The sequence below is a fragment of the Herpailurus yagouaroundi genome, unplaced genomic scaffold (genome assembly GCF_014898765.1).
Source record: "Herpailurus yagouaroundi ecotype Mexico unplaced genomic scaffold, PumYag 159, whole genome shotgun sequence".
Classification (NCBI taxonomy): domain Eukaryota; kingdom Metazoa; phylum Chordata; class Mammalia; order Carnivora; family Felidae; genus Herpailurus; species Herpailurus yagouaroundi.
The window spans coordinates 32213058-32240928 of NW_024412400.1; the positions used below are offsets into that span (position 1 = coordinate 32213058).

The 27871-nt window shown below is 35.1% G+C and overlaps 1 protein-coding gene across 3 annotated transcripts in view; it reads right to left on the minus strand.

Annotated features, from left to right (window-relative positions):
* The window catches only part of STAG1 (STAG1 cohesin complex component), a 410134-nt gene that overhangs the window by 18543 nt on the left and 363720 nt on the right, over window positions 1–27871 (minus strand). For all 3 annotated transcript variants that reach the window (XM_040480255.1, XM_040480256.1, XM_040480257.1), the window contains 6 exons: window positions 20784–20876; window positions 17826–18000; window positions 15788–15927; window positions 13019–13120; window positions 9150–9298; window positions 8297–8425 (listed from right to left, as the gene is read on the minus strand). In XM_040480255.1, coding sequence (XP_040336189.1) covers window positions 8297–8425; window positions 9150–9298; window positions 13019–13120; window positions 15788–15927; window positions 17826–18000; window positions 20784–20876 — 788 coding nt within the window. The remainder of the gene's footprint in view (window positions 1–8296; window positions 8426–9149; window positions 9299–13018; window positions 13121–15787; window positions 15928–17825; window positions 18001–20783; window positions 20877–27871) is intronic.

Genomic DNA, 27871 nt, shown 5'->3' on the forward strand with positions numbered 1-27871 from the left:
AGGAGAAAACCTAGATAACCCAGGGTATGGCAATGACTTTTTACAACACCAAAGGCAGGGTCTCTGGAATAATAATTGAGAAGGCAGAGTTAATTAAAATTAAAAACTTCTGTTCTGCAAAAGACAGTGTCTAGAGAAAGAGAAGACAACCACAGACTGGGAGAAAATATTTGCAAAATACATATCTGATAAAGGAATTGCTATCTAACATATAGAAACAACTCTTAAAACTCAACAATAAGAAAACAAACAACCTAATTTAAAAATGGGCTACACATCTGAACAGATACCTCACCAAAGAAAATATACAGATGGCAAATTAAGCACATTAAAAGTTGCTCCACATCATATGTCATCAAGGAAATGCAAAATTAAAATAAGACACAACTAGGGGCACCTGGGTGGTTCAGTGGGTCAAGCGTCTGACTTCAGCTTAGGTCATGATCTCAGTTTGTGAGGTCAAGCCCCGTGTTGGGCTCTGTGCTGACTGCTTGGGGCCTGGAGCCAGCTTCTGATTCTGCGTCTCCCTCTCTCTCTGCCCCTCCACCACTCACGCTCTCTCTCAAAAAATAAACATTAAAAAAAATTAAAAAAAAAATAAGACACCTATTAGAATGGCCAAAATCTGAAACAATGACAACACCGAATCCTGGTGAGGATGTGGAACAAAAGAAACTCTCATACATTGCTGATAGGAATAGAAAATGGTACAGCAACTTTGGAAGATAGTTTTGCAGTTTCTTATAAAACTAAACACACTCTTACCATGTGATCCAGCAATCACAAGCCTTAGTATTTACCCAAAAGACTTAAAAATTTAAGTCCTTACAATTACCTACACAGGGATGTTTATATCAGCTTCATTCATAATTGCAAAAATTTGGAAGCAACCAAGATGTCCTTCAGTAGGTAAATGGCTAAATCAATTGTGGTATTTCTAGACAATGGTATAATTCTCAACATGAAAAAGAAATGAGCTTATCAAGCCATGAAAGGACATGGAGGAACTTTACATGCATATTACACTAAGTGAAAGAAGCTTATCTGAAAAGGCTACATACTTTGTGATTCCAACCATATAACATTCTGGAAAAGGCAAAACTATGGAAACAGTAAAATCATCAGTGGTTGCTAGGGTTTGGGGGATGAGAGGAAAGATGAACAAGCACAGCACAGAGGATTTTTAGGGAAGTGAATAAAATACTCTGTATGATTCCATAATGATGGATGCATGTCATTATACATTTGTCTAAACCCACAGAATGTACATCAAGAATGAACTATAATGTAACCAATCATGAACTTTGGTGATTACGATATGTCAAGGTAGGTTTATCAATTATAACAAGTGTATCATCTTGGTGGTAGATGCTGATAATGGGGAGACTATGCATGTGTAAGGGCAGAGTGATACATGGGAATTCTCCTTCCCTTCCCCTCAATTTTTCTGTGAACCTAAAACTTCTCTAAAAATTAAGCTAAATCAAATCAAATCAAATCAAATAGTTCTCTGTTAGTTTGGAAGACTGCACATACCCAAGGCTGCCCCTTCTCAGGAGCAATCAGAGAGGGAACTTCCAAGCTGCTAGTCTTCTGGCTGACTGTGGAGCAAAATAACACCCCTAAATTGTGACAGCAGTCTTCAAGCGACACACACAACAAAGAGTAAAAAGTAAAAATCTAAATGGCCAAGAAGGTTTAAGCACAACCTTTGATTAATGAGTCTAATGCTGACATAGGCTTGACTCCTAGGAATTCAAGCCAAATGATAAAAAAAAAACAAAACAACAACAACAAAAAAAAAAAACAAGGGGAAAAAAATCTGAGTAGGGATAGCAGAGGCTGCACACTGTAAGAGAAATAGACTTCATAGTTTGTTCATCCAAATCTCTAAACAAATGACCAAGCAAACAACATCAATCTCTAGGGGTGCAGTGAATTGGTATGAAGTGTACCTAAATTATTTCACAACGTATCATGTATGCAACATATTATCTAAATTGTTCAGTTTTAAACAAAAAATTATGAGACATGCAAAGTAATAGGGAAATATGACCTACATGTAGCAGTAAAAAAGTGAGCAATAAAAACAGTGGCCCATAAAGATTGCAAAGCAATATTTTAAATATGTTCAAAGAACTAAAAAAATATATACATAAGGAATGAAAAATATGTCACTATCTCATTAAATAGAGAATAAGAAGAATAAAAAGAAATGATAAAAAGAGAACAAATGGAAATTTTGCAGTTGCAAATTACAATAACAAATTAAGAATTCTCTATAGGAGCTCAACAGATTTGAACTGGCAGAATAAATAGTTGGTAATCTTGAATATACATCAGTAGAAATTATGTATTCTGAAGAGCAGAAAGAATAAAGAAAAATGAACAGAGCCTCAGAAATGTGCGATACCATTAAGTGCACTGATAGGTGTAGTGGAAATACCAGGAGAAGAAAGGAGTAGAAATGCATTTAAAGATATAATAGGAAAAAAAAAAAGATATAATAGTTAATACTTCCAAATTTGGTGAAAAACATTAATCTACACATTATCAAAGCTCAACAAAGTCCAAGCAAGATAAATTCAAAAAGACCCACACCCCGATGCATCATAGGCAAAATGCTAAAAGCTAACACTAAAGGAAAACTCTTGAAAGAAGAGCAAGTAACTCATGATTTCTCATCAGATGCAACGGAGGCCAGAAGTCAGTGGGGTAGTATCATCAATGTACTGAAAGTAACACACTATCAAATCAGAATATTTTATCTAGCAGAACTATATTTTAAAGCTAAAGATAAAATAAAGACACTCCCAGATGGAATAAAAATAGAGAATTTGTTGCTGGCTGACCTGACTTAAAAGAAACAATAAAAGATGTTCTTCAGGCTGAAAGCAAATGATGCCAGAGAATACACATGAAAAACAAAGAGAGCTAAAAGGTAATTATTAAGTAGTTATGAAGGCCAATATAATTGCATATTTATTCTTCTCACTAATTTAAACAAGAATTGTATAAAATAATATTTATCACTGTATTGTTGAGCCAATAACATAGAAATGTAATATATTTGGTAATAAATACAAAAGAAATAGGTGGGAGCAAAGATATATTAGTGTAAGGAAATGATGCCAGATGGTATATCAAATCCACAGAAAGAAATGAGGAGAACCAGAAAGGGCAAATGAGATTAATAATATAACAGGCCCCTGGGTGGCTCAGTCAGTTAAGTGTCCAACTTCAAGTCAGGTCACAATCTCATGGTTTGTGAGTTTGAGCCCACACTGGGCTCTGCTGTCAGAGCAGAGCCCACCTCGGATCCTCTGTCCCACTCTGTCTCTGCCCTGCCCCCACTCACACTCTCTCTCAAAAATAAATAAACATTAAAAAAAAGGTTACTATAACAAACTCTATAATAAATGTAGACTTGGCTCCATTTCTTCTCTCAGTGTATTTAAAAGACATACAATTATATCAAATATAATTATAATGATGTATTGTTGGGTGTGTAACATATTTAGATGCAGTATGTGTAACAATAATGGCACAAAAAAGAATAGAAATGGAGCTATATAGGGGCGCCTGGGTAGCTCAGTCAGTTAAGCATCCGACTTCAGCTCAGGTCATGATCTCACGGTTGGGCCCCGCGTTGGGCTCTGTGCTGACAGCTCAGAAGAGCCTGGAGCCTGCTTCGGAATCTGTGTCTCTCTCTCTTTCAAAAAAATAAATAAACATTAAAAAAAGAAAAGAAAAGCTATATAGAAGTAAAGTTTTTATATTTCCCTAGAATAAATTTGAAGAAATTTTGATAAGATGTATATTTTAAGGCCTACAAAAACCCACTAAGGACATAACTAAAAAAGTACAATTAAGTAATTTTGAAGTAAGGGACACCTGGGTGTCTCAGTCAGTTGGGTGTCCAACATGATTTCATGGCTTGTGAGTTCAAGCCCTGCATTGGGCTCTGTGCTGACAGCTCAGAGTCTGCTTCAGATTCTGTCTCCTCCATCTCTCTCTGCCCCTCCTCTGCTCACACTCACTCACTCTCTCTCTCAAATATAAACATTAAAAAGAAAAAAATTTTTAATAATTTTGAAGTAAAATGTTACACTAGAAAATATCCACTTAATATAAAAGAAGTCATGGCCAACTAATCTTTGACAAAGCAGGAAAGAATATCCAGTGGAATAAAGACAGTCTCTTCAACAAGTGGTGCTGGGAAACCTGGACAGCGACATGCAGAAGAATGAACCTAGACCACTTTCTTACACCATACACAAAACTAAACTCAAAATGGGTGAAAGACCTCAATGTAAGACAGGAAGCCATCAAAATCCTAGAGGAGAAAGCAGGCAAAGACCTCTTTGACCTTGGCCGCAGCAACTTCTTACTCAACACGTCTCTGGAGGCAAGGTAAACAAAAGCAAAATTGAACTATTGGGACCTCATCAAAATAAAAAGCTTCTGCACAGCCAAGAAAACGAGCAAAACTAAAAGGAAACCGACAGAATGGGAGAAGATATTTGCAAATGACGTATCAGATAAAGGGTAGTATCCAAATCTATAAAGAACTTCTCAAACTCATCACCCAAAAAAAAAAGATAATCCAGTGAAAAAATGGGCAAAAGACATGAATAGACACTTCTCCAAGGAAGACATCCAGATGGCCAACCAACGCATGAAAAAATGCTCAACATCACTCATCATCAGGGAAATACAAATCAAAACCACAATGAGATACCACCTCACATCTGTCAGAACAGTTAACATTAACAACTCAGGCAACCACCGATGTTGGCAAGGATGCAGAGGAAGACGATCTCTTTTGCATTGCTGGTGGGAATGCAAACTGGCGCAGCCACTGTGGAAAACAGTATGGAGGCTTCTCAAAAAATTAAAAATAGAACTACCCTATGATCCAGCAATTGCACTACTAGGTATTTATCCAAAGTATACAGGTGTGCTGTTTCGAAGGGGCACATGCACCCCAGTGTTTACAGCAGCACTATCAACAATAGCCAAGGTATGGAAAGAGCCCAAATGTCCATCGATGGATGAATGGATAAAAAAGATGTGGTATATATATACAATGGAGTATTACTTAGCAATCAAAAATAATGAAATCTTGTCATTTGCAACAACGTGGATGGAACAAGAGGGTATTACCCTATGTGAAATTAGAGAAAGACAAGTATCATATGACTTCACTCACATGAGGACTTTAAGATACAAAACAGGTGAACATAAGGGAAGGGAAGCAAAACTAATATAAAAACAGGGAGGGGGACAAAACATAAGAGACTCTTTTTTTTTTTTTTTTTTTTATCTTATTTTTTTTTAATTTTTTTTTTTCAACGTTTATTTATTTTTGGGACAGAGAGAGACACAGCATGAACGGGGGAGGGGCAGAGAGAGAGGGAGACACAGAATCGGAAACAGGCTCCAGGCTCTGAGCCATCAGCCCAGAGCCCGACGCGGGGCTCAAACTCACGGATCGCGAGATCGTGACCTGGCTGAAGTCGGACGCTTAACCGACTGCGCCACCCAGGCGCCCCAAGAGACTCTTAAATATAGAGAACAAACAGGGTTGCTGGAGGGATTGTGGGAGGGGGGATGGGCTAAATGGGTAAGGGCATTAAGGAATCTACTCTTGAAATCATTGTTGCACTATATGCTAACTTGGATGTAAATTAAAAAATAATTTTAAAAAATATATAAAAAAGGCAATAAGGGAGGAAATAGCAAAAATAGATCTATAGAAGCAAACAGTATAATGGCAGAAAGTGAAGTGTCTGACTCTTGATCTCAGCTCAGGTCTTGTTCGATCCCCACAGTGGGCTCTGTGCTGGGTGTGAAGCCTACTTAGAGAAAAAAAAAAAAAACAACAACCCAAAACATGATCAAACTACACGCTATCTATAAGAAGCAGAGTTTACATTCAAAGACAAAAAGCCAGAAAGTGAAAGGATGGAAAAAAAGTATACCATGCAAACAGTAAATAAAATACAACTGGAGTGGTTATATTAGTATCAGACAAAATAGAATTTTAAGACAAAAGTTACTAGAGCCAGGGAATGACATTTTATAATGCTATTTAAGAGTCAATCCATCAGGAAGGCACAAGTATACACATAAATACACCTAACAAAAGAGCTATCCTCAAAAGGCATGAAGCAAAAAATCGACAAATTTGAAAGGAAAAATAACAATTCAGTAATAGTTGAGGAGACTTCAATACCCCACCCTCAATAATGGATAGAACTAGACAAAATATTAACAAAGAAATAGAAGACTTGAACAATGCTATTAAAAAAAAAAACAAAACCAACCATACGCCACCTGACCTAACAGATACCTCAACACCACTGAACACCAGCAGAAGAATACATATTCTCCTGAAGTACATATGGAACATTCTCTAGAATAGACCATATATTGGTCTATAAAACAAGCCTGAATAAATTTGAAAGGATTAAATTATACAAAGCATGTTCTCGGGGCATGTGGGTGGCTCAGTTGGTTAAGCGTCCAACTTCGGCTCAGGTCATGATCTTACGGTTCGTGCCGGCAGCTCAGAGCCTGGAGCCTGTTTCAGAATCTGTGTCTCCCTCTCTCTATCTGCCCCTCCCCTGCACACTGTGTCTGTTTCTCTCAAAAAAATGAATAGAACATTAAAAAAATTAATTAAAAAAATGCCTATTCTCTAACCACAATGTAATGAAATGAGAAATCAATAATGGAAGGAAAATTTGGAAATTCACAAATATGTGGAAATTAAATAAAATACTCCTTAATAACTAAGATAAAAGAATACATCACAAAGAAAATGAGAAAGTCACAGAGATGAATGAAAATATAAATGCAACATATCAGAATCTGTAAGATGCAACTAAAGTAATGCTCAGAGGAAAATGTATATCTGTAAATGCCTAGAATAAATAAGTTTTCAAACTAACCACCCCCCTGCCCCCCCCCCCCCCAAATACCCAACATCACTCATTCTCTATCATATTATTCTATTTCAGTGCCTAAGACTCTTGTTCCTATGTTATGTTGTGTCCCCCTTACATTAGAAACTTTGTATTGTTCGCTGTCTGGCCATACTAGAATAACAGTTATACAACAGTACCTGACCATATTGTTTAATAAATCTTTTTTGACCAAATGAAGTCGGCATCTCTCCTTAGAATTATCACTCATATTCATATGATTTTTAACTGTCTCTCCAAATTTCTGTTCATTTAACATTATTACAACTGATATACCTTTCTACCAAATTCATAAAATTCAGTATCCCATCAATATTTTTTATGAAAACTGCATATACTACTTCTTTAAACTATTATCAGTTATCAAAAATAAAAAATAGAAAAAGAAATCAATCTTCTTGGACCAAGTCAAATAAAAAATTCAGTTTACCTTTGAACATGGATTTGAATTGTGCACGTCCACTTAAATGTGGATTTTTTTTCAATAAATACACTACATACCATAAATATATTTTCTCTTATGACTTTAACATTTTCTTTTCTCTAGCTTACTTTATTATAAGAAAGGATAAAATATATATAACATATGAAAGATGTTAACTATTATCGGTAAGGCTTCTAGTCATTAATAGGCTACAAATAGTTAAGTTTTTGGGAAGTCAAAAGTTACACAGTACAGCATAGAGGGTATAGTCAATAATACTGTAATAATGTTGTATGATGACAGTTACTAAATTTACCATGGTGAGCATGACAGTTACTAAATTTACCATGGTGTTATGTATAGAATTCCTGAGTCACTATATTATATACCTGAAACTAACATAATATCATATGTCGACTATACTTAAGTAATAAAAAATAACATTAAAAAAGTGTGAAATTTAAAATTTAATAAATACCCTTTTATTTTAAATTTAAAAAAAGTTAAAACACGATTTTCGATTGTGAGGAGGTCTGCACCCCTAACCCATGTTGTTCAAGAGTCAACTGTAAAACTACAATATAATTAATGTAAGAGGGAAAAAAGAAAGGGTTACACAATGGCTAAGCCAATGTTCCTACTTCTTTGAATTGTGGAATAAGAAAAGAAATCATTGCCCACTTACTCAATTTAATCTTGCAAATTCTAGAGTACTAAAGGTGAACAGTGAAAGAACAATTATATAGATGCTTGAAAGAAAACTATGGTTCCTTAAAACAATCAGAGCATATGTTATCAACAGTAATTATATCTAGATGACTAACATTTTTCCAAAAAATAAAACATTTAAAATTACAAGGGTATCATGATGAAAGTAACTTACACAGTCTTTTTGTCCTGTCGAAGAAGTTTAGAAGAAAATTCACTTAATACTTCCAGGAAAGCCAGATTAGGAGGGGGATATTCTTGTCCTTTCTGATTTTGGTATTTAAAGGCAAACTCTATGCCATCCCTGAAGTAAAAGAAAATAACTTCTTATTTTTCCAGATAAGTAGTGTAGTTCTCTGAATGGGTTAGAATTTCAAAGTAGTTGGAAAGGCAGGAAAATCATCACTGAAGGAAGTAAAATCCGATAAATTTGAAGGGCAAAACAATGTTAACTTGTATGACATATATACCTATTAGTATTCTATTATTTACAGTAGAAAAGTATGAGTTGTAGCAAATAATATAAAAAATAGCTGAATAACCACAAAGCTAAATTCCTGTATGTATCTTATAGGGGTAACACAATACCCTGGAAAGGGCATTAGACGGTCAGAAACTTTGGTTCTCAGAGTTGGGTCACGGGACCAAGCAGCTATATGAGGTATTTAAATGTAAGGTATTTAACATTTTCTGTCATTCAGTTTTTAGTTGTGAAATAAGGTTGACCAAATTAGTACAGTGTTTTTAAACCCATGTCTCCTATAACATTTTCTCACTGACTGACCAGATATTTTATTAAATTTTACTTTCTATTCTTTATAAATGAAAAAATAGACAGTTGAAGTATTTTTCAAATTCAAAAGGCCCTCCTAGTTGAGAATAACTAGATGACACAACCTCTGAAGTTATTGTAACTTAAAAATTCTATCATTTGTCACTTTAAAAATGGGCCAAATAACATTTATTTCAGTTAAATTCCAGTAAAACTAAAATCTTTATAACATAAAGGGTTTATTCAGCTCACTCACTTGTGAAGTGTGGCAACTGCTTCTCGTGTCTTGATCTGATCCAGTCCGAACGTAAGGGCAAAACGACGTGCCAGTTCTTTAATGCCACTGACATGGGCAGATGTCCTATCTAGATTGGGACCTTGCTCTTGGACAAGTTCATTAAACAACTGGTTGAAAGAAAAAAAGAGGAAAAAATCTACAGCTAAGAAATATTTATATCATTTATTATTAGAATAGGTAAAATAATTTAAAAATATTTAAAAGGCGCATGGTAAAATTTCCCTCCTTATATTTAACCGTAGTCACACTGTTCCCCTTCTCCAAGTCATCTACCATTACTAATTTCTTGAGCTCATTTTCATGCTACTTGTGTGATTAAATGTGAACAGGAATTTCTTTTTTTTTTTTTTAAGTTTATTTATTTATTTTGCAAGAGACAGAGACAGCACGTGTGGGGAAGGGGCAGAGACAGAGAAACCCACACAGGCTCATACAGCCCATGCTGCCAGAGCAGAGCTTGACGTGAGGCTTGAACTCATGAAACTGGGAGGTCATGACCTGAGCCAAGAGCAAGAGTTGACACTTAACCGACTGAGCCACCCAGGTGCCCTAGGAATTTATTTCTTTTTAACAAAAAAATAATATATTTTAGGCTGGGGGAAAAGAAATATGTTTATAGAAATATACTTTATATTCATAAACATTTACGTGTTCTTTTTGTTGTTTCATAAGGATGGCAATATACGATATATAGGGTTCAGAACGTTGGTTTTTTTCACTGATTATATCTTTAGACAAGAACACTATGTAAAAAAAAGACATTTGGATATATGGGGTGATTTTTCCTTACCCACCAACAAAATATACAAAAAGGTTCTTAAGCTGGGTGGAGGGATTTTATAAATTACACATAGATTGCACATATTGTATCAAAATAACAACAACAAAATAAATCTGGAGTACTAAAGAATATAAAAGCTATCATTGTTCTACCACCAAGGTCAGACACTTAAATTTATCTATACATATCTGTCTTCCCTACAAGATATGAATAGTCCAGGCTTTCATCTAAAGCCACTCCCTACTTATTTACTAGATCTCACTCCATTTTACCTATTTAGCAATTTTGCGCTCATGCTTACTGCTCTGTCCTGCATCCTTAACTATTCCCTCTCTACTACCTGCATGCATCTTAAAAAGAAACCAACATTAAAAAAAAAAAAAAAAACAAAAAACCATAACTTAACTCTATCTCCTATGTCAGCTAGTAACACATCGTTTTGATTCTCTTTATGGCAAAGATCCTAAAAAGGATTGTTTACAATGTTTTTCTTCACTTCCTCACTCCCAATCTCTCAGTTCACTCTAATCATACTATTCCATTGAAATGGCTCTTCTAGTAATTATGTTGTCCACCTTCTCATTTTCTTCACCAACAGAGTGCCATGACTAGAAACAGCAGGTCTTCAAAAGATTTTCAAATTTATTTACAGATAATCACTTATAAATTTTTAAACTTCAAAATGTTTTCAGAAATGGTTGTACACAATAGCCTTAAATTTTAAAATGTATACTTAAAATGAATACAAAAAATATATCTCTTTGTGCAAAATTCAAGTAATATAAAAATAAAAGTTCTCCTTCCTCTGTCCCATTAAATACCATTCTTCTCTCCAAAGGTAATTTATGTTAAAGTTTCAAGGTTTTCTAGACTAGTTTAGACACACCAATATATCACATACACAAAACTTCTAATATAAATGGTACTATTCTATATATTTTGTCCTGAAGCTTGCTCCGTTTTTTCCCGCTTTTTCAAGTTTTTATTTAAATTCCAGTTAGCTAACAGAGGGTGTAATATTAATTTTAGGTGTAGAATTTAGGGATTCATCACTTACATACAACACTCAGTGCCCATCACAACGAGTGCCCTCCTTACTACCCATCACCCATTTAAGCCATCCCCCCACCTACCTCCCCTCCATCAACCCTCAGTTTGTTCTCTGTTAAGAATCTGTTTTGTTTCTTAAATTCCACATGAGAGAAATCATATGGGGTGTCTCTCTGACTTGTTTCGCTTAGCATGATGGTCTCTAGCTCCATCCACACTGCTGCAAATGACAAGATTTCACTCTTTTTTATGGCTAAGGAATATTCCATTGTATATTTGTGTGTGTGTGTGTGTGTGTGTGTACCTCTTTGAATGTGCGTGTCTCTTTCAATTAGTATTTTTGTATTCTTTGGGTAAATACCTAGTAGTGCAATTGCTGGGTATTGGACAGTTTTATTTTTAACTTTTTGAGGAACCTCCATACTGTTTTCCAGAGTGGCTGTACCAGTTTGGATTTCCACCAACAGTGCATGAAGCTTCCCCTTTCTCTAAAACTTGCTATTTTTCACTTAATATTTTGTCTTAAAACTTTTAGCTACTTCAGAGTTTCACACTTTAACCAATCTTCTGCTGAATCTCCAATCTTTCAATATTATAGACTGCTACAATAAAACATATTTTACATACATACCTTTGTGTGTACCTGCATGTACCTTTATAGATACCTAGCAGCAAAAAGTGACTTTTCAAAGGAGTATTTATCTTCAAGTTTGATATATTCTGCAAAATTGTATTTCAAGAAGGCAATAGAATTTTCTTAAAAAAAAATTTTTTTTTTTAAGTTTACTTCATTTATTTTTAGAGAGAGACAGAGAGAGAGCACGGGAGGGGCAGAGAGAGAGAATCCCAAGCGGGCTCTATGCTGACAGTCATGTGGGGCTCAAACTCACGAATTGTGAAATCACGACCTGGACTGAAATCAAGAGTCGGACACTTAACTGACAACTGAGCCACCCAAGTGCCCTGGCAATAGCAATTTCTTTCACAAAAGACCCTTTTTCTCTACATCTATATCAACTGTTGGTATTGACAATGATTTAAATTCATGCTAATCTGTTCATCAGTGATAAATATCTCTTTGTTTCAATTCGTATTTCATCAATTATTTAAAAAAATTTTTTTTAATGTTTTATTTATTTTTGAGAGACAGAGACAAAGCGTGAATGTGGGGGAGACACAGAATCTGAAGCAGGCTCCAGGCCCTGGGCTGTCAGCACAGAGCCCATCACGGGGCTCAAACCCACAGAACGCGAGATCATGACCTGAGCCAAAGTCAGACACTTAACCAACTGAGCCACCCAGGCATCCCTTTATTAATTATTAATGAAGTTATGCCTCTTTTCATAGGGTTATTGTTTTATAAGATTTCTCTTCTGAAAAGTAACTTTTCATATCCCTTGCTCACTTTTCTAAGGAATGTGTTTTTGTTATTGATTTGTAGGATTTATTATGTATGATTGAAAATATTTCCCCCAACCTGTCATTTTTTTAACTTTGTTCATAGGGCTGGTTGACATATAAATGTATTTAAGTTTACATACACAAACCTAAGGCCCCACCTACCCCCTGAAATTTCTGTATTAATTCATGAGGCATTTATTAGGGACTCTGATTTATATATGTGACCAATTTCATTATTTGAATACTATTCTTGCCCTTTCTTCATTAAATATGTTAAAAAAATATTTATGTATTTTTCTTTTTAGATGAGTACTTTTTAAAATATCCATTTGCATTTCATCTTGTCCAAGAGTAGATCACTTTAGGATTTCATTATTTGAAATGTGTACTATAAGACTATCTTCCAAAAGAAAAGACAGATAACACATGTTTTTGTACCAGAAAGTATCCATAGTAATGTATTGATTACTACTTATTATTACTTAAACAATGACCTAGTTTAAGTGAGGTAAAATATACCTAGTACATACTAAGCACATAAAAGTGCTCAGTAACATTAATTCTAACCTTTACCTCTTTCCTTTAGATTTCTTACCTGCTGTAAACTGAGAATGAGGGTCTTGGCACACTGAATTTTATCAATCTGTCTGGTTTTACTCAGTGTTTCCTTAATAATATCACCATAGTCATTGTAATACTATGAGAAAAAGAAAGAAAATACAGCTTTAAAATTATTGAAATTTCATGAGACAAAGTAGATTGGTGAAAAAAATGGAAGGGGGAGTTCAGAGGTGTTTAATTTCTTCATCTTAAACATAATGAGAGACAAAAGATATTGTCTAAAGTTAAAGGAATACACATTTGATATTTAAGATTAAGAAACAGTGAAAGTTAACGATAAAACTGAAAACCGGGAATTGTAGAAGAGGAAGATAGGTAAACAAAATTCCTTATTCTCTGTAATACGGATTCAATAGACATCACTTAAAAGGTAACAAATCAACAAACAGAACTTTGGTAGAAACTTAGCAAAGAACTAAACCAGAACAATTAAAACTGCTTACCTCTGGGGAGTGAGCCTAAATAAGTGGGAAGGGCAGATTAGGGTCACAGACTTAACTTTAAATACTTTTGTGTTGTATCTCATTCCCTGTCACCACCACATGTGTGTATGTTACTATTATAAAAAATAAAAACAATAACTTGTTCGATAGTGACTGAGAAAAATCTAACTAATTTCTTTATAATTCAGTTTTTTGATATAGGATTTAAAAAATTTTCCTTGTGAGTAAATAATTTAAAAAACCCTTATTTAAAGCCATTAAATCTGGATGTTATTTCCAAGTGAAAGCTTAAAAACCTACAACTTATGTGAAAAAGTAATATATTAGCTTAGTAATTGGATTTTTATAATTTACAAAAAAGATGGCTATGTGTCCATGATATAAGGTGCAAAAAAAGAGAAAGATACAATAATACACTAAAGTGGTTAAACAGGGAGATCTCTAATAAATTCAGATTTGTAATGGTCATACAGAGAACTGGGGCAAAAAGCTATATATACATACCTAAGGGTATATAACAAAGACTAGCAAATAACTATCAGAATACTCTCAAAAAGATTACAGCTTTTAATGAGAAGCACAACAATTGCTAAGGATGATAATAAATTTTGGATAAGGCTCATTTCTTGAAATCAATACAGTATTATAAAGGGATGAAAAGGAAAAACCATGGTATACTCATATTTATCCATCCAAACATAATGTTTAGATATTATGCTAGAGCCATCTCAGACTCCTTTCACTCAGGTCTCTCTCTATATCCTGTGTTTGCTTTGTAATTTGTACATCTACCACTACAATAATTGTGCTGAGGTTTTATGGTCTAGTGGGAAGAGCTAAGCTTGGAAGCCAGACAAACCTAGAATCAAATTCCAGTTTTTGCTATTTATAATAGTTATGTGACCATGGAAAGTTACTTAACCTCTTTGAGCCTTAATTTCCTTATCTGTAAATGACAGGATTACTGTAAACAACAAACATTATGAAAGAGCCTCAGAACAGTATCTCATATATAAATTGCACAGAACAAAGGCAGCCACTCATTATTACCATGTTACATTATATTATGCTTGTATTTCAGCTTCCCTATTAACCTGTAAGCTCCTTAGTGCAGAAATCATGTTTTATTTAAATCTCTGGCTATCGACACAGTGTTGGTCACACGACAGTTGTTCAGCAAAATATGATGAATTAATTACTATTTATCCCACCTAGAACTGGACCATACATAAGTAAACATGGATAAAGATGCAAGTGGATCAATGGCACACACAATATTCTGAACATGCGCAAAACAAAACACTATCTGTGTCAGGAGAACAAGGTAAAAACACATAAACTGAGAAGTCTGCCTGTCATAAAGATTTCTGAGCAATGCTTTTTTAGAGGGTCGGGAACAAAATGGAGCTTAAGGAAAGCAAATAGCCAGGAAGGTGAGTACCTACCAAAATCCTATCATATGAAGAATGGTTTAAAACCCTTCAGCGTTTCCTTACCACCCTGAGGAAAAAAATTCAAGCTTCTCACACAGCATATAGTCACTAATGACACCTTCTTTAAATCTTATCTCTTGCTCCACTTTCATAAGCAATCTATGTTGTCACATCAAATTACTTGCACTTCCCACAAAGAATTCACATTCCTTTGTCTGTACAATGAAGTTCAATCTGCCCACAAGTCCTCCCACTACTTCTTTGCTTACTAATTTATGCTTAGTGTCTTAGACTTAGTTCCGAAGTCACCTCTAAGCAATTTCCATTAACCCTTATATTTCTTTAGAATATATAAAGAAACATATATTGTCTGTTTTATATATTTCCAGGAACCCCTATACATACCTTGGTTATACTATATAAGGCAATTGTCTAATTGTTGACAGTCTTTTTGCCTTTAGACTACTTTAGAATGGAATTAAAGAAAATCTTTATAACTTCAGTGCCTGGCAGGCAGCATGGTATATAGTAGGCATACTTATAAAAATGTCTTGAAGAGATGTCATAAGGAAGAGAGATTAGGTTTCTTCCATGTTATCAAGAGAGTCTATAAAGCTTCATGGAAACAAAAAGGTGTTCTTCCAATAAATGTGAAGATCTCCCACATTATGGGGTTGATATAATGGAACAGACTGACAAAAAGCTTATACTTCTATAAAAGAGAGAAACTTTAAATATATCAGAAAATCATCAACAATACATAGGTAAAAGCTGTGAATTTTAGCTTCTGTTCTCATCTTTTCATTTTAACTGCAAATTTCTCTGCCACTGAGATGGAAGGAGAAAAATAAGGATATGAAACTATACCTTCATGTAGTGTTTAAAGATGTCTGCAGCTGCATGCATGTCAACAATATCATAAATGATAAGTTTGCTGAAGGCAGCAAGTAGATTCCTTCTTTTATGTAAGGCCTCAATTTTATTAGCTTCATCTTCTTCATCACCCTCTAACCACAGAAAATAAATTCGTTATGAACTTTGGCCCTTTATACAAGGCAAAACAAAATAGACAATCTGTATAATCAAACACTGGCTTATAACTTTACAAGTAGTACCATTCAGTTTTAGATAAGATAAAAATTGTGATTATTTTAGGGTGGTATATTTAGTTGCATTGATTATACATTTAGTAGGTACCAAGGTTCCTACTTCCAAGAGACTGTCACAGCAAAGACTGCGTAAGATAAGCAAATCATATATAAATTATTTTTCTGATATTTTTATCCTAATAATACTGTTGTCTGTCAATCTTGAAGATGCTATCTCTTCTAATTTCAATTACATGCTATTAGCTATATTTTAACAGAGAAGAAATTTCTGGAAATGTTTAAGACATAGAGAAAAAGTTTTCTTTTAGAAAGAAATATGCGGGGAGTAATGGAAATATATGGAGGTGTTAGTTTTCAGTGCTTGTCCTAAACATGGTTACATTATACATTTTGCAAAACATTTATGCATATATACATTTTTTAAAACAAAGCTTACTATCAAATACTTTCCAAATGAGAAGTGTTTCTTCCTCAGTTTTTTAATTCTCAGGTCCCACTGGCTTGTCTATCTTTGATCCCTGAAAAAATTTCTTCATAAGGCTCCAGATGTTCACATGTTAATGTTTGTTTTAGGCTCTGTACTGACGCTCCTATGTCTTGGCCTGCCCATACTTGGAGAGTGTTCTTTCTTTCCTTCTTCACATGTATATATTCAGAAAAGAACTTACTCAACTTTTCTCTTCCCTTTCCATTAATTACTCCTGCTGTGAAGCACCAAGGCTTCGAGAAGTTGGAAATATTTTTGCTTAAAACAAGTAGTAGGTAAATTTTATCTCCTGTGATTAAAATGGACTCTAGAGATTTGTTTCACAATTGAGAATTTTCTAAAATGTTCTGTTAAGTAAAGAACACTCTAATAGCACCAGACAGATCTGCAGAGTGATATACAGATCTTAAACAGCTGAAATAATCTATTTCACAAATATCCTATATAACATTTATTTATAGTCAGCCTAATTATGCTATGTTATCATTATGCAGGTTTAGCATAATTTTGACTGGTAAGGTTTGATAACAGTCTTTTAGCACTTAATACCTTACAGTTACATTTTGTTAAGAAATATATGGTGATTCTCAGGAATAGAAAGGAACTTGGATGCTTTCCTTTAGAGAAATTGTGAACCTGGACATAGTTCAATTAGGAACATATCTATCCTATATATACATTTTGCACATGTGGGAAATGACAAATGTACACATTTACTGTAGTATAATTTATAATAAGCAGAAGATTGAAAACGAGGGGTGCCTGGGTGGCTCAGTCTGTTAAGTGTCCAACTTTAGCTCAGGTCATGATCTCGCAGTTAGTGACTTTGAGCCCCATGTTGGGCTCTGTGCTGACAGTTCAGAGCCTGGAGCCTGCTTCAGATTCTGTCTCCCTCTCTCTGCCCCTCCTCTGCTCACACACTCATGCACACTCTCTCCCTCTCAAAAAATGAATAAACATTAGAAAAAAAAGATTGGAAAGTAGCCTAACATCAATCAATAGGAGACAGATGACATAAATTATGCTATAACGAATAATTATGCTATAGCTGTTGGAAAAAGAATAAAGAAGCTCTGTATGTAGTGACAGGGAAAGACCTCTGGGGTACTATTCTAAAGAAGGGAGACTTTCACTGTGTACATTTTTATTCTTGTTGGTTCCTGAACCACATGAATGCATTAACTCTTTTTTAAAAGAGAGAAATGCTAGTACTTTTTAGGACTGAATTTGAATTTTTTCCTAGTATCTTTTGTGATCGGTTAAAAAAAAAAAATCAATATTATATTGATGAGATAATAACTACAAATACCCATGCTCTGGTTCTCTTCGTCTTGGTCAATGAAAACATGATCCATCACAAAACTGAGGAGTTCAGACTGGAGTCCAGTATCTGGATTAAACACCAAAGGCTGGAGGCCTTCCCTGCCACCTGTCATTAATTGGTGGCTAAATATCATCAGAAGATCACAGAGTAACATGAATGCCTAGAATGCAAAGGGAATTAATTCATCAGTAATGTAATATATAAATATAACTATAACTAGAGATCAATGTTAATGAAAACATACTAAATTAAAAATGCTTCATTAACAATACCATAACAGAAACTGAGTAGTTTTAATTTCCAAACTTATTGAATATACTTTTTCTCATTAAATACTAGTCCCATTTAAGACTTTTCCTCCCTAAACATAATCTATTTCTTTTACATGGCTGTATTAACTCAAAACAGTTAAGAGATTTTGACTTGAAGTTAAGAAAAATGACTTAAAGCTAATTGTGGAAATACAAAATGAACAGAATAAATTATGACAGAGGACAGAAATCAATCATACACTTCTTAATCAAATAATAAGCATAAATCTTAAGACAAACTGTATTATTCAACAAATTACAATGCAGTACTCTAAATCTTAAAGCTACTATTTAAGGATTCCGCTTTAAAAAAATCTAACGTGGGGGCGCCTGGGTGGCTCAGTTGGTTAAGTGTCTGACTTCAGCTCAGGTCATGATCTCATGGTTCATGGGTCTGAGCCCTGCATCAGGCTCTGCTGACAGCTCAGAGCCTGGAGCCTGCTTCACATTCTGTGTCTCCCTCTCTCTCTGCCCCTCCTCAGCTTGTGCTCTTTCTCTCTCTCTCAAAAATAAACTTAAAAAAAAAAATCTTTCAGTAGGTTTAAAATTGAATTTAAGACCATTCACATAAAAATCACTATATGAGGGGCGCCTGGGTGGCGCAGTTGGTTAAGCGTCCGACTTCAGCCAGGTCACGATCTCGCGGTCCGTGAGTTCGAGCCCCGCATCAGGATCTGGGCTGATGGCTCGGAGCCTGGAGCCTGTTTCCGATTCTGTGTCTCCCTCTCTGTCTGCCCCTCCCCCGTTCATGCTCTGTCTCTCTCTGTCGCAAAAATAAATAAACGTTGGAAAAAAAATTAAAAAAAAAATCACTATATGAAAGCTTGCCACAAGTTTAATCACATAAGGGAATTTTCTTTCTTTTTTTTTTTTTTTTTAATTTTTCAATGTTTATTTATTTTTGGGACAGAGAGAGACAGAGCATGAACGGGGGAGGGGCAGAGAGAGAGGGAGACACAGAATCGGAAACAGGCTCCAGGCTCTGAGCCATCAGCCCAGAGCCTGACGCGGGGCTCGAACTCACGGACCGCGAGATCGTGACCTGGCTGAAGTCGGACGCTCAACCGACTGCGCCACCCAGGCGCCACATAAGGGAATTTTCAATACATTTCCTAAAGAAACAGTATGATAATGTTGTCAAATTTTCCCTATTTAATGGATGGTATGAAATGAGTTTGTGTTATCAGTTTACTGTAACTGAATGATTTTGTTGTAGGATAATCGAGGGCTCTGGTAACTCAAAACAATTCACTTACCCTGTTCTAAATATTGATTTCTATGGGAAAACACAATTTTGGTATGTATTTGGAGATGAGTGCATACTTGGCTGTCTACCTCCAGCAAGAATCATGGCAGTTCATGCTCTGACTACACCACCATGAACTACTAAATGTCTAAAGATATTCAGAAAGAGCCACTTGAAAAGGGGAGCATGAAGACAATCCAGGGGGATGGATATATATAGAGAGAGAAAGAGAGAGGGAGAGGGAGAATCCAGGGGGAGGGAGAGGGGGAGGGAGAGGGTGAGGGCAAGGCAGAGGGCAGAGGGCAGGGTCAGAGGCAGAGGGAGAGGCAGAGGGAGAGGCAGGCCACAGTTTTGGACATCACCAGTGATGATGCACAAACAATGAATTTTTGGTTTAAATGTCCTAAGCTAGGTAGTTTTAGACAGCACTCACTGATGGGGTTCAGCAGGTTTAGAGAGTAAGGTTTAGAGAAGACCATCTCTGTTCCCATTTAAGTTAGATGCTGATAACTTAATAGATAACTAATAGATGTGATAACCTACTTAGAAGGGATAGCAAAATGTGAGTACTACAGTATTCTAATTAACTAGACATTTTCTAGTCCAACATTACGATGAAAAGAACAATATGGAAAAAAGTATTCTTTTATATAAAACAGTAAATAGAAGTTTTTATATAAAACAGTATATAAAAGTACTTACCAGAAGAATAGTATAATTAAACAGTTTTTAAAAATTGCTTCATGGAAACAGTACTGCCTCGGGCTCTGCTTTGACCCTCTTTGGGCTGTGCTGCCCTTCCCAAGGATTGAGGAGTCTGCTAAACCAGTGGGATATATCCACCTGCACTCCTACTATCCAAGTACAGGGACTCAGGGATTCCTTGCCCTAAGAGACCTGATTCTGCTATCAAAGCCTGCACAGCCCTCTTCTCTGGGGAGACTATATCATTTGTGTGTGTACTCCAGGTCTCAGGGTGGCTGTTTGAGGGGATAATGTTGACAGTTTGGATTTATGGGCTCAAGTGTTTACATGCATGTGTGAGAAGTTCTTCCTGGTGTGATGAGAAGAGGGTAAGGTCAGAGGAGGGTGGACCACAGGCCAGCTTCAACCCTCCCAGTTTTGGGATAGAAGTCCCAGGAATCAGGAATTATGGAACCAGGTCATTATGATAGTGTATTTGTCTAGATAAAAAGACATAAAACAAATCTGTTAGCTTGCTTTGTTAAGTTAAATATTCAGACATCCATATTTTTGTCCCAGGTTCCATAAATGTTAGGGATAGATCTGTATGTTAAGAACTGTCATAAAAAATTTACATCTTCTTACTGTTCTTCAATGAATTTAGTTATTTTTATTAAGAGCTCTTAACTGATAATTTCTTACCTGTTCCTTCACTGGAGTATTAACATTAGATAGGCACTGTTGGCAAACAGCCAAAAAGGATTTCACTGTTTTCCTCAATACCAACAAATCCTCCTGTAAGACACATTCAAATTTGCAAACATGAATTACAATATCCTATAAACCTGATCCGTAAGAAATAATAAATGGAAATAGCCAATTGACTTACTGTTAAGGAAATTCATAAAACCAAATTTATTGTTGGGAACCAAATCATATAGTTATTTCCTAGTTATCCTAATGGAAGGGGCATAATCCCAAACACTCAATTCTATTTAGCTATGGAATGCTCAGTATGATTTCCTCCAACACGTTTTCCTTTATAAATATGGTTTACTTGGGTTAATATTAAAATTGTTAGACATTCCAAAATACATACTAGTTGGTAGTAAGGTGAGGGGGCAGAGCAGCACACTGAAAAAAAATCATTAAGCAACAAATGTGCACTTAATTTCCCCCATATTCTCAGCACTCTGTAAAATGTCAAGGGAAGAAAACTAAATGTTTTTTGAGAAAAAATAATTTTAAAACAGTGTCCTTGCCCTCAAGGGGTTAACATCCTAGCAGGGAATTAGGCTAATCACAGAGTAATTAAATGTTCAATTTTTTTTTTTTTTTTTTTTTTTGTACTACCTCTACCTCTAACTGTAGCAGAGAGAGCTGAGCTGGAGGGACTTTTATAAAAGGATGGGCTTTAATTTAAAATTGAATGAGTGAACAGGATTTAATTAGATGGCCATATAATATTCAATGTGAAACATTTTAAAAGTATAAAAGGAAATTTAAATTTATCAAGCACCTAAATGTGTCAGGCACTGGTTTGAGGGCTTAGTGTTACATAATCTAACACTTATATTGATTAGTAGTAGTCATTATTAGCAAGAGTTTGAAGCCAGGATTGTCTGATATCAGAGCTCATATTCTCACTAATGAGGAAGACACATGAGATAATTCAGTATTACATCGATATTTAAAATAGTAATGAAGAGTAATTAAATTAGGCTGATGTAGAAATCACTTCTAAAAAGTATTCTGTTACTAAAGTTCTTAAAGCTACTCTTTGTGCAGATGACAGTACTAATTCCTTTTGGGGATCTTCACATCCCAAATAAAGATACTTAAAAAATTATACACATTTCCTTTTGCTATCATGAGTGTAGTATTTGGAAGAAGGAATAAGCTCATTTTGTGCAGAATAGTAAAAAAAAAAAAAAAAAAAAATGCTGTCTTAAAAACTTTTCATGTTCCTGCAGATGAACACCCAATAACCAAAACTCAACATTCTTTGACCTTCTCTAATTTCAAAAATTCATTATACATTAGGGGAAACAGACAAGAGAACAGACAGCTGCAACAGAATTTAAGAAATACTATGTTGGAAAGCCTAATCCAGAGTCAAAAGTAGTCACAGAAGGGCTCCCAAAGAAGGTAACATGTAAGCTGAGCTCTGAACAACTAAAAATTATCCAGCTATATAGAAAAAGGTATCCCAGAGGGCACAAAATGTTCAAAAGCCTGAACATGCTTGTGAGAGGCTGTTAATTTATTGTGGCTGGGACACAAATATGGAGGTGAGTGGCAAGAGAGAAAGCTGAAGAGGAAAACAGGATTTATTTCCATTTAAACAGGAGATCACTTAAAATTCCGTGTTAAATCATCTGGTTATTATCCTACTAGCAATAACGAACTACTGTAGAAGAATCTTTATTATCAGAGTGCTACAATTTTGTTTTAAAGAATAATATTATAAGCAGAATGGAGAATGATATGGAATAGGGAGGCTAGTTAATAAATACAATCTTCTGCTGAGTGCTAATTATGTACTAAGTACTGTGTTCTACAGGCCATAAATTTAAATGTCACAATCACCATATGAAGTAAGTGTTAATATTTCTTTTATACCCATGAGGAAACAACTTCAGAACACCCATGGATTCTAAGTGATAGGGTAAGGATACAAATGTAGGATTATCTTACTCTTGTGACTCTAAAGTAGTCCATGCTCTTAATCATTATTCTTTGGTTCCCTTACATATTAACAAAGGCCATAGGAATAATTTAGAATGAGGGTCTGAAAATAAAATGTTGGCAGTGAAGATGTGAATAGACTGAAGAGAAATTATAAAGCAGCAGCATAGAATTTAGGAACTAATCAGAATGGGGCTGTTGATGAATCCTAAATTTCCAGGTAGTCACCTATTAGGTGGATTATGGTGTTTATCACTGAAATAATTAATGTAATAGTTCACAAAAATGCTAACATAATAGTTCAATTTTAGAGATGATGATCTGAGATTCCTGAAAAATATCCTACTGATGTTAAGTAGGCCATTGAATATGAGTTCAAAGGCCATGGGAAAGAATTCAAGCAAGAATAAAGATTTGGCAGTCCTTGGCATTTAAACGGCAACAGACATGATGGAAGAAGATGAGATCACTCAATGAGGATATGTAGAGAAGGTGGACAAAAGTATCTTGGGGAACACCAACATTTAACAGATGGATAAGAAAGAAGAGCATATGAAGAAATCTAAGAAATGGTATGAGTAGGAATAAAAACCAGAAGAATATGGCATATTCTGGAAAGAAAACATTAGAAAATGGTTTTCTAAAAAATGTTTATTTACTTATTGAAGTTTACTTATTAAGAGAGAAACCAAGAGCAGGGGAGGAGCAGAGAGAGAGAATCTCAACTTGACTCCAAGGATCGAATTCACAAACCATGAGATCATGACCTGAACCAAAATCAACAGAGGCTTAACCAACTGAGCCCCTCAGCTGCACCTAAATGTTTATTTTGAGAGAAAGGGTATGCACACATGTGAGTGGATGGGAGAGGCGGAGAGAGAGAGGTAGAGAGATAATCCAAGCAGGCTCCATGCTGTCAGCACAGAGCTAGATGTGGGGCTCAATCTCACAAACCATCAGCTCATGTCCTGAGCTGAATGAAATCAACAGTTGGATGCTTAACCAACTGAGCCATCCAGGTGCCCCAGAAAATGTTTTCAAGGAAAAAAAAAAAACATTAAAAAATGGAGATAGTAATTTAATAGTGACAAATGCCATAACAGAAAAGACAAGCTAAGGATTAGAAAGTATCCTATAAAACAATGATGAGGTTGTGAGTGATCTTGGGGAGAAAACTTTTAATGGAATTAAAAGGGCTGAAGTCAGACTGCAGTGGAAATCTTCCATTTTCTTGAATGGAAGAAAAAGAAGGCAACTCTTTGCTGAATAAGTAACTGAAAGAAAAAAAGCAAGCCATGCTACTGACTAGCTCTATGATCTTAGTCAATTATTTTATGTCTCAGAATTACAGAGTTTAAAAATCTATAAACAAGACAGCTGAAGTATGAGATTCTATGGTACTCTGTGATTCTGCTGAATTCACTCATAGGCACTCAAACGAGAACAAGACAGGTGCTAAGTGATAATAAACCTCCCACTATTCAAAGAATGAATGTTCACTGTTCCATTGCTAGTACCTAGAATAGTGCTTGGCACACAGCAGGTGTTTAATAAATACTTACTGAATGAAATGCAAGTATACGTAATACAGATAATATCACAATCCTAGGGTCAATGTGTAATATCTTCATTTTATCAAACTCTAAACAGAGTTTGAAAAAATGGTGCTAGGAGGTATTAATGCTCCTTTATTTCCTTAAATTTCTCAGCGTGCAAAGAAGCAGTCTAGGGAATCAGCTATCTTTGGAGTTGAAACCAAATATTCCTTTAAAGGTCGATCATAAAGCAGATGTGTCTTATGTAAAATGGTAACTTGCCAATTCTTTTGAAGAATTATAAATTTAACATCGCAACTAAGTAAGCAGCCTACCAATGACTAATCAGTAGAAGTATTTTAAGAAGAAACTGGAAATGGGAAGCAACCAAGAAAATAGAAGCTAAAGGCCTTTAGCAGTAAAGTTTGCACTAGATTTGGATGCAACTTAAATATTATCTGAGTGCTCAAGAAAATTAATTTAATTATAGTCAGTTCGATTCCATTAAGAGAAATATAAAACTAATAGTTTTAGGTAAATGGGCAGTGATACTATATATTTTAACTAAATCTTATATGGTAAAGCCCTTTAAACAGCTGGGAAGAGACAGGTTCTTGTAGATTTCAGAATACAGTGCTTTTATTCACTTTACAATATTTCATTTGATTAAAATAGTTGGAATGATGACTCCCAAGGCTGTGATTGTGCTAAGTTAAGGCAGGCAGCCACTTCTGGGATATGTGGTAATAAATATCTTGAGAAATTTTCAGGATGTTCAATCAAAACTTTAAAAGAGGTTCAGGGTTTGCCAGCTTAAAGCTCAAGTATTAAGGTAAGTTTCACAGAATGGGCTTTATTCTTAATGTCTCTTAAAAAACAAGAATAAGGATAAGAAAAAATAAAAACATAAAAAGATTCTAAATAGGGCCAATAATAAGAGCTTAGTTTTAAAAGCACAAAAATTAGTAATTTACTTGAACTCCTTTAAAATATAAACCACTGAGGGGCACCTGGGTGGCTCAGTTGGTTTCAGTATCTGACTCTTGGTTTCAGCTCAGGCCATGATCTTACAGTTCGTGAATTCGAGCCCCATGCTGGGCTCTTGCTGACAGTGCAGAAGCTGCTTGGGATTCTCTTACCCACAAGCCCTCCCTCCCCCACTTTCTGCCCCTCCCTGGCGCACTCTCTCTCTCTCAAAATAAGGAAATAAACTTAAAAAATTTAAATATAAGCCACTGGCTATTTTAAAATTTGAGAAAACTTATTACATTCCACATATTCTGGAATGAAATACTTTTTCTCCTGTTGTAATAGTTGCAAAGTCATTGTGAAAAAAATTAAATATGTTCAACTTACACTGAATAAACAAGAGCATTTTGTATGCGGTATTTTTCTGGGCTAGAATTCAATAGTAATAAAGTTAACATTTACTGGCACTTACTGTGTACCAGGCACTAATCTTAGCTTTTCATGAATTAAATTCAACTAATCCTCATAACTGTGATGGGTACTGATATTATTATCACTCCCATTTTATATATGAAGAAACAGGCACAAAGATGTTAAATGCAGGCCCAAAGACCAAAGCAGTGTGCCTCTAGTCTGTGCTCTTAACCATTTTGCTATAATGACTTTTTTCTATAAATTGAGAAAATTACTATGTTGAGGAAACAGGCATTATGGAGGTAAGATATTTGAAACTCAAATTACTCAAGTATATTTACATATAAACAAAACAGCCAGTCAACCTGATGGACTCTGAAAAACAATAACCCAAGAACAAGATATGCTGATTATCCAGACTGCAATTTTAAGAAACTAGAATATTTAGGGAGTACCTCTACAACTTTTAATAGGATGGTACTTTACTTATAAATTCCCTTACAAGCCAGAGTACCTGAATTACAGAGGTGAGAACTAAACACAGTGAACAGAAGAGTAATCTGCCACTTAGTCCAGGATAAGCTATATATAAACTAAGTATATGGTACTTCTTTTCAAACACTTTTTCCTAAATGAAACAGTATTGTCTCTTATTTTCAGAAAGCAGCTTGGCATCATGAACACTTTTCCCTAAAGTAGCTATGGAAAGGAATTCAAATGGGTCAGATGATAAGATTATACTGAGACTTAAGTTATATCTTGGGGCTAGATTCTTTCATATCCATTTTGCAAGCTGCTTAACTAGCCTGGCTGAAGTTTTTCATTTTTTGGTTTTTTCTTCCTGGTAGTACTGAAACCAAAATTTCAAGGAATTAAGATGTTTTACACCCTGGTCGGCAAAATCTCAACAATGAAAAATTTTCAACAAGGCTGGCATAATTAAGATGGTGAATTTATCATATAAGCCATATTAGAAAGAAGTTTTCTCAAAGGCACAAAGGCTCAAAGTTGACTTACTCTAACATCTTGAGAAGAAAAACAGATCTTAAATGTAGACTGTGCCTTAAGAACCAAGTATCTCAACATGATTATAGTCAGTGGAGAAAGGTCAGAGTTTAGTTCCTACACACACGAATATGTAGCTACTGTAGATCTGACATGCAGCATGGTAGATTTTGTCCTTCATCTGCATTTTGGAATAATGTTGGAAGTTAAGTTTGTCCTTTGGAATAATGTTGGAAGTTAAGTTTGTCCCTTTGGTCCTAACAGTCACTATTTTGCCCCTATAACTCTGACTTCTCCTTTAGCTTTCTTCATTTTTGTGATTCCTTTTTATTACGTATCACAACTTTACATGTCGAGAGAAAGACTAAATTTAGTTGTCCTTTTATCTACAGCTATGAAATCCCCTTAAGATAACCACAGCCAGAAACTGAAGCCACAGAAAAACTAGTAGTACATCCATAAAACTCATTCAGTATTACCTGCCAAATACACATTTTTAAAATGGGCATAAATAGAAAAGTTGTAAAATAAGGACCAAGACCAGGTCAAAGATGTCAGGATATGAAAATAAAGCCTGTAAAGAATTTGGTGATCAGTGTTCATGACAAAAAAGGGGCACAAGACTAGTTACCCAGAAAAGACAAATAGGGTTATTGACAAACAAGACCATGGGGTTACCTTACGAAGCCAGGGATTGGCAAACTTTTTGTGTAAAGGGTCAGATAGTAATATTTTAGGCTCCATCAGCCATGCAGTGTCTGTCCCAACCACTTAACTCTGACACTTAATATAAAAGCAGCCCTATATAGCACATAAATTATTGAGCATGGCTGTGTTCCATTAAAACTTTATTATAAAAACAGGGGATAGGCCACATTTGGCCCATGGCCTGTAGTATGTCCTGTCTGTACTGGGCTATAAAGCTCTTTGAAGTATAAACTGTGTTATGTTTACCTGTATTTAGCACCCTTACTAACACATAGTGAGGCTCATTATTTTTCAGCCCAGTAAGTGATTATTCACATTAAATATGATAAAAACAAATGAAACTATATTCATTCACTTGGGATACATCAGTGAGCAAGAGACATAGTAAAAAGTGTCACCACTGTAGTGGGGTACACACTATGTTTAAAACTGCTTTCGTATGTTTCAACCCCATGTTTAAAAACCCTTTAA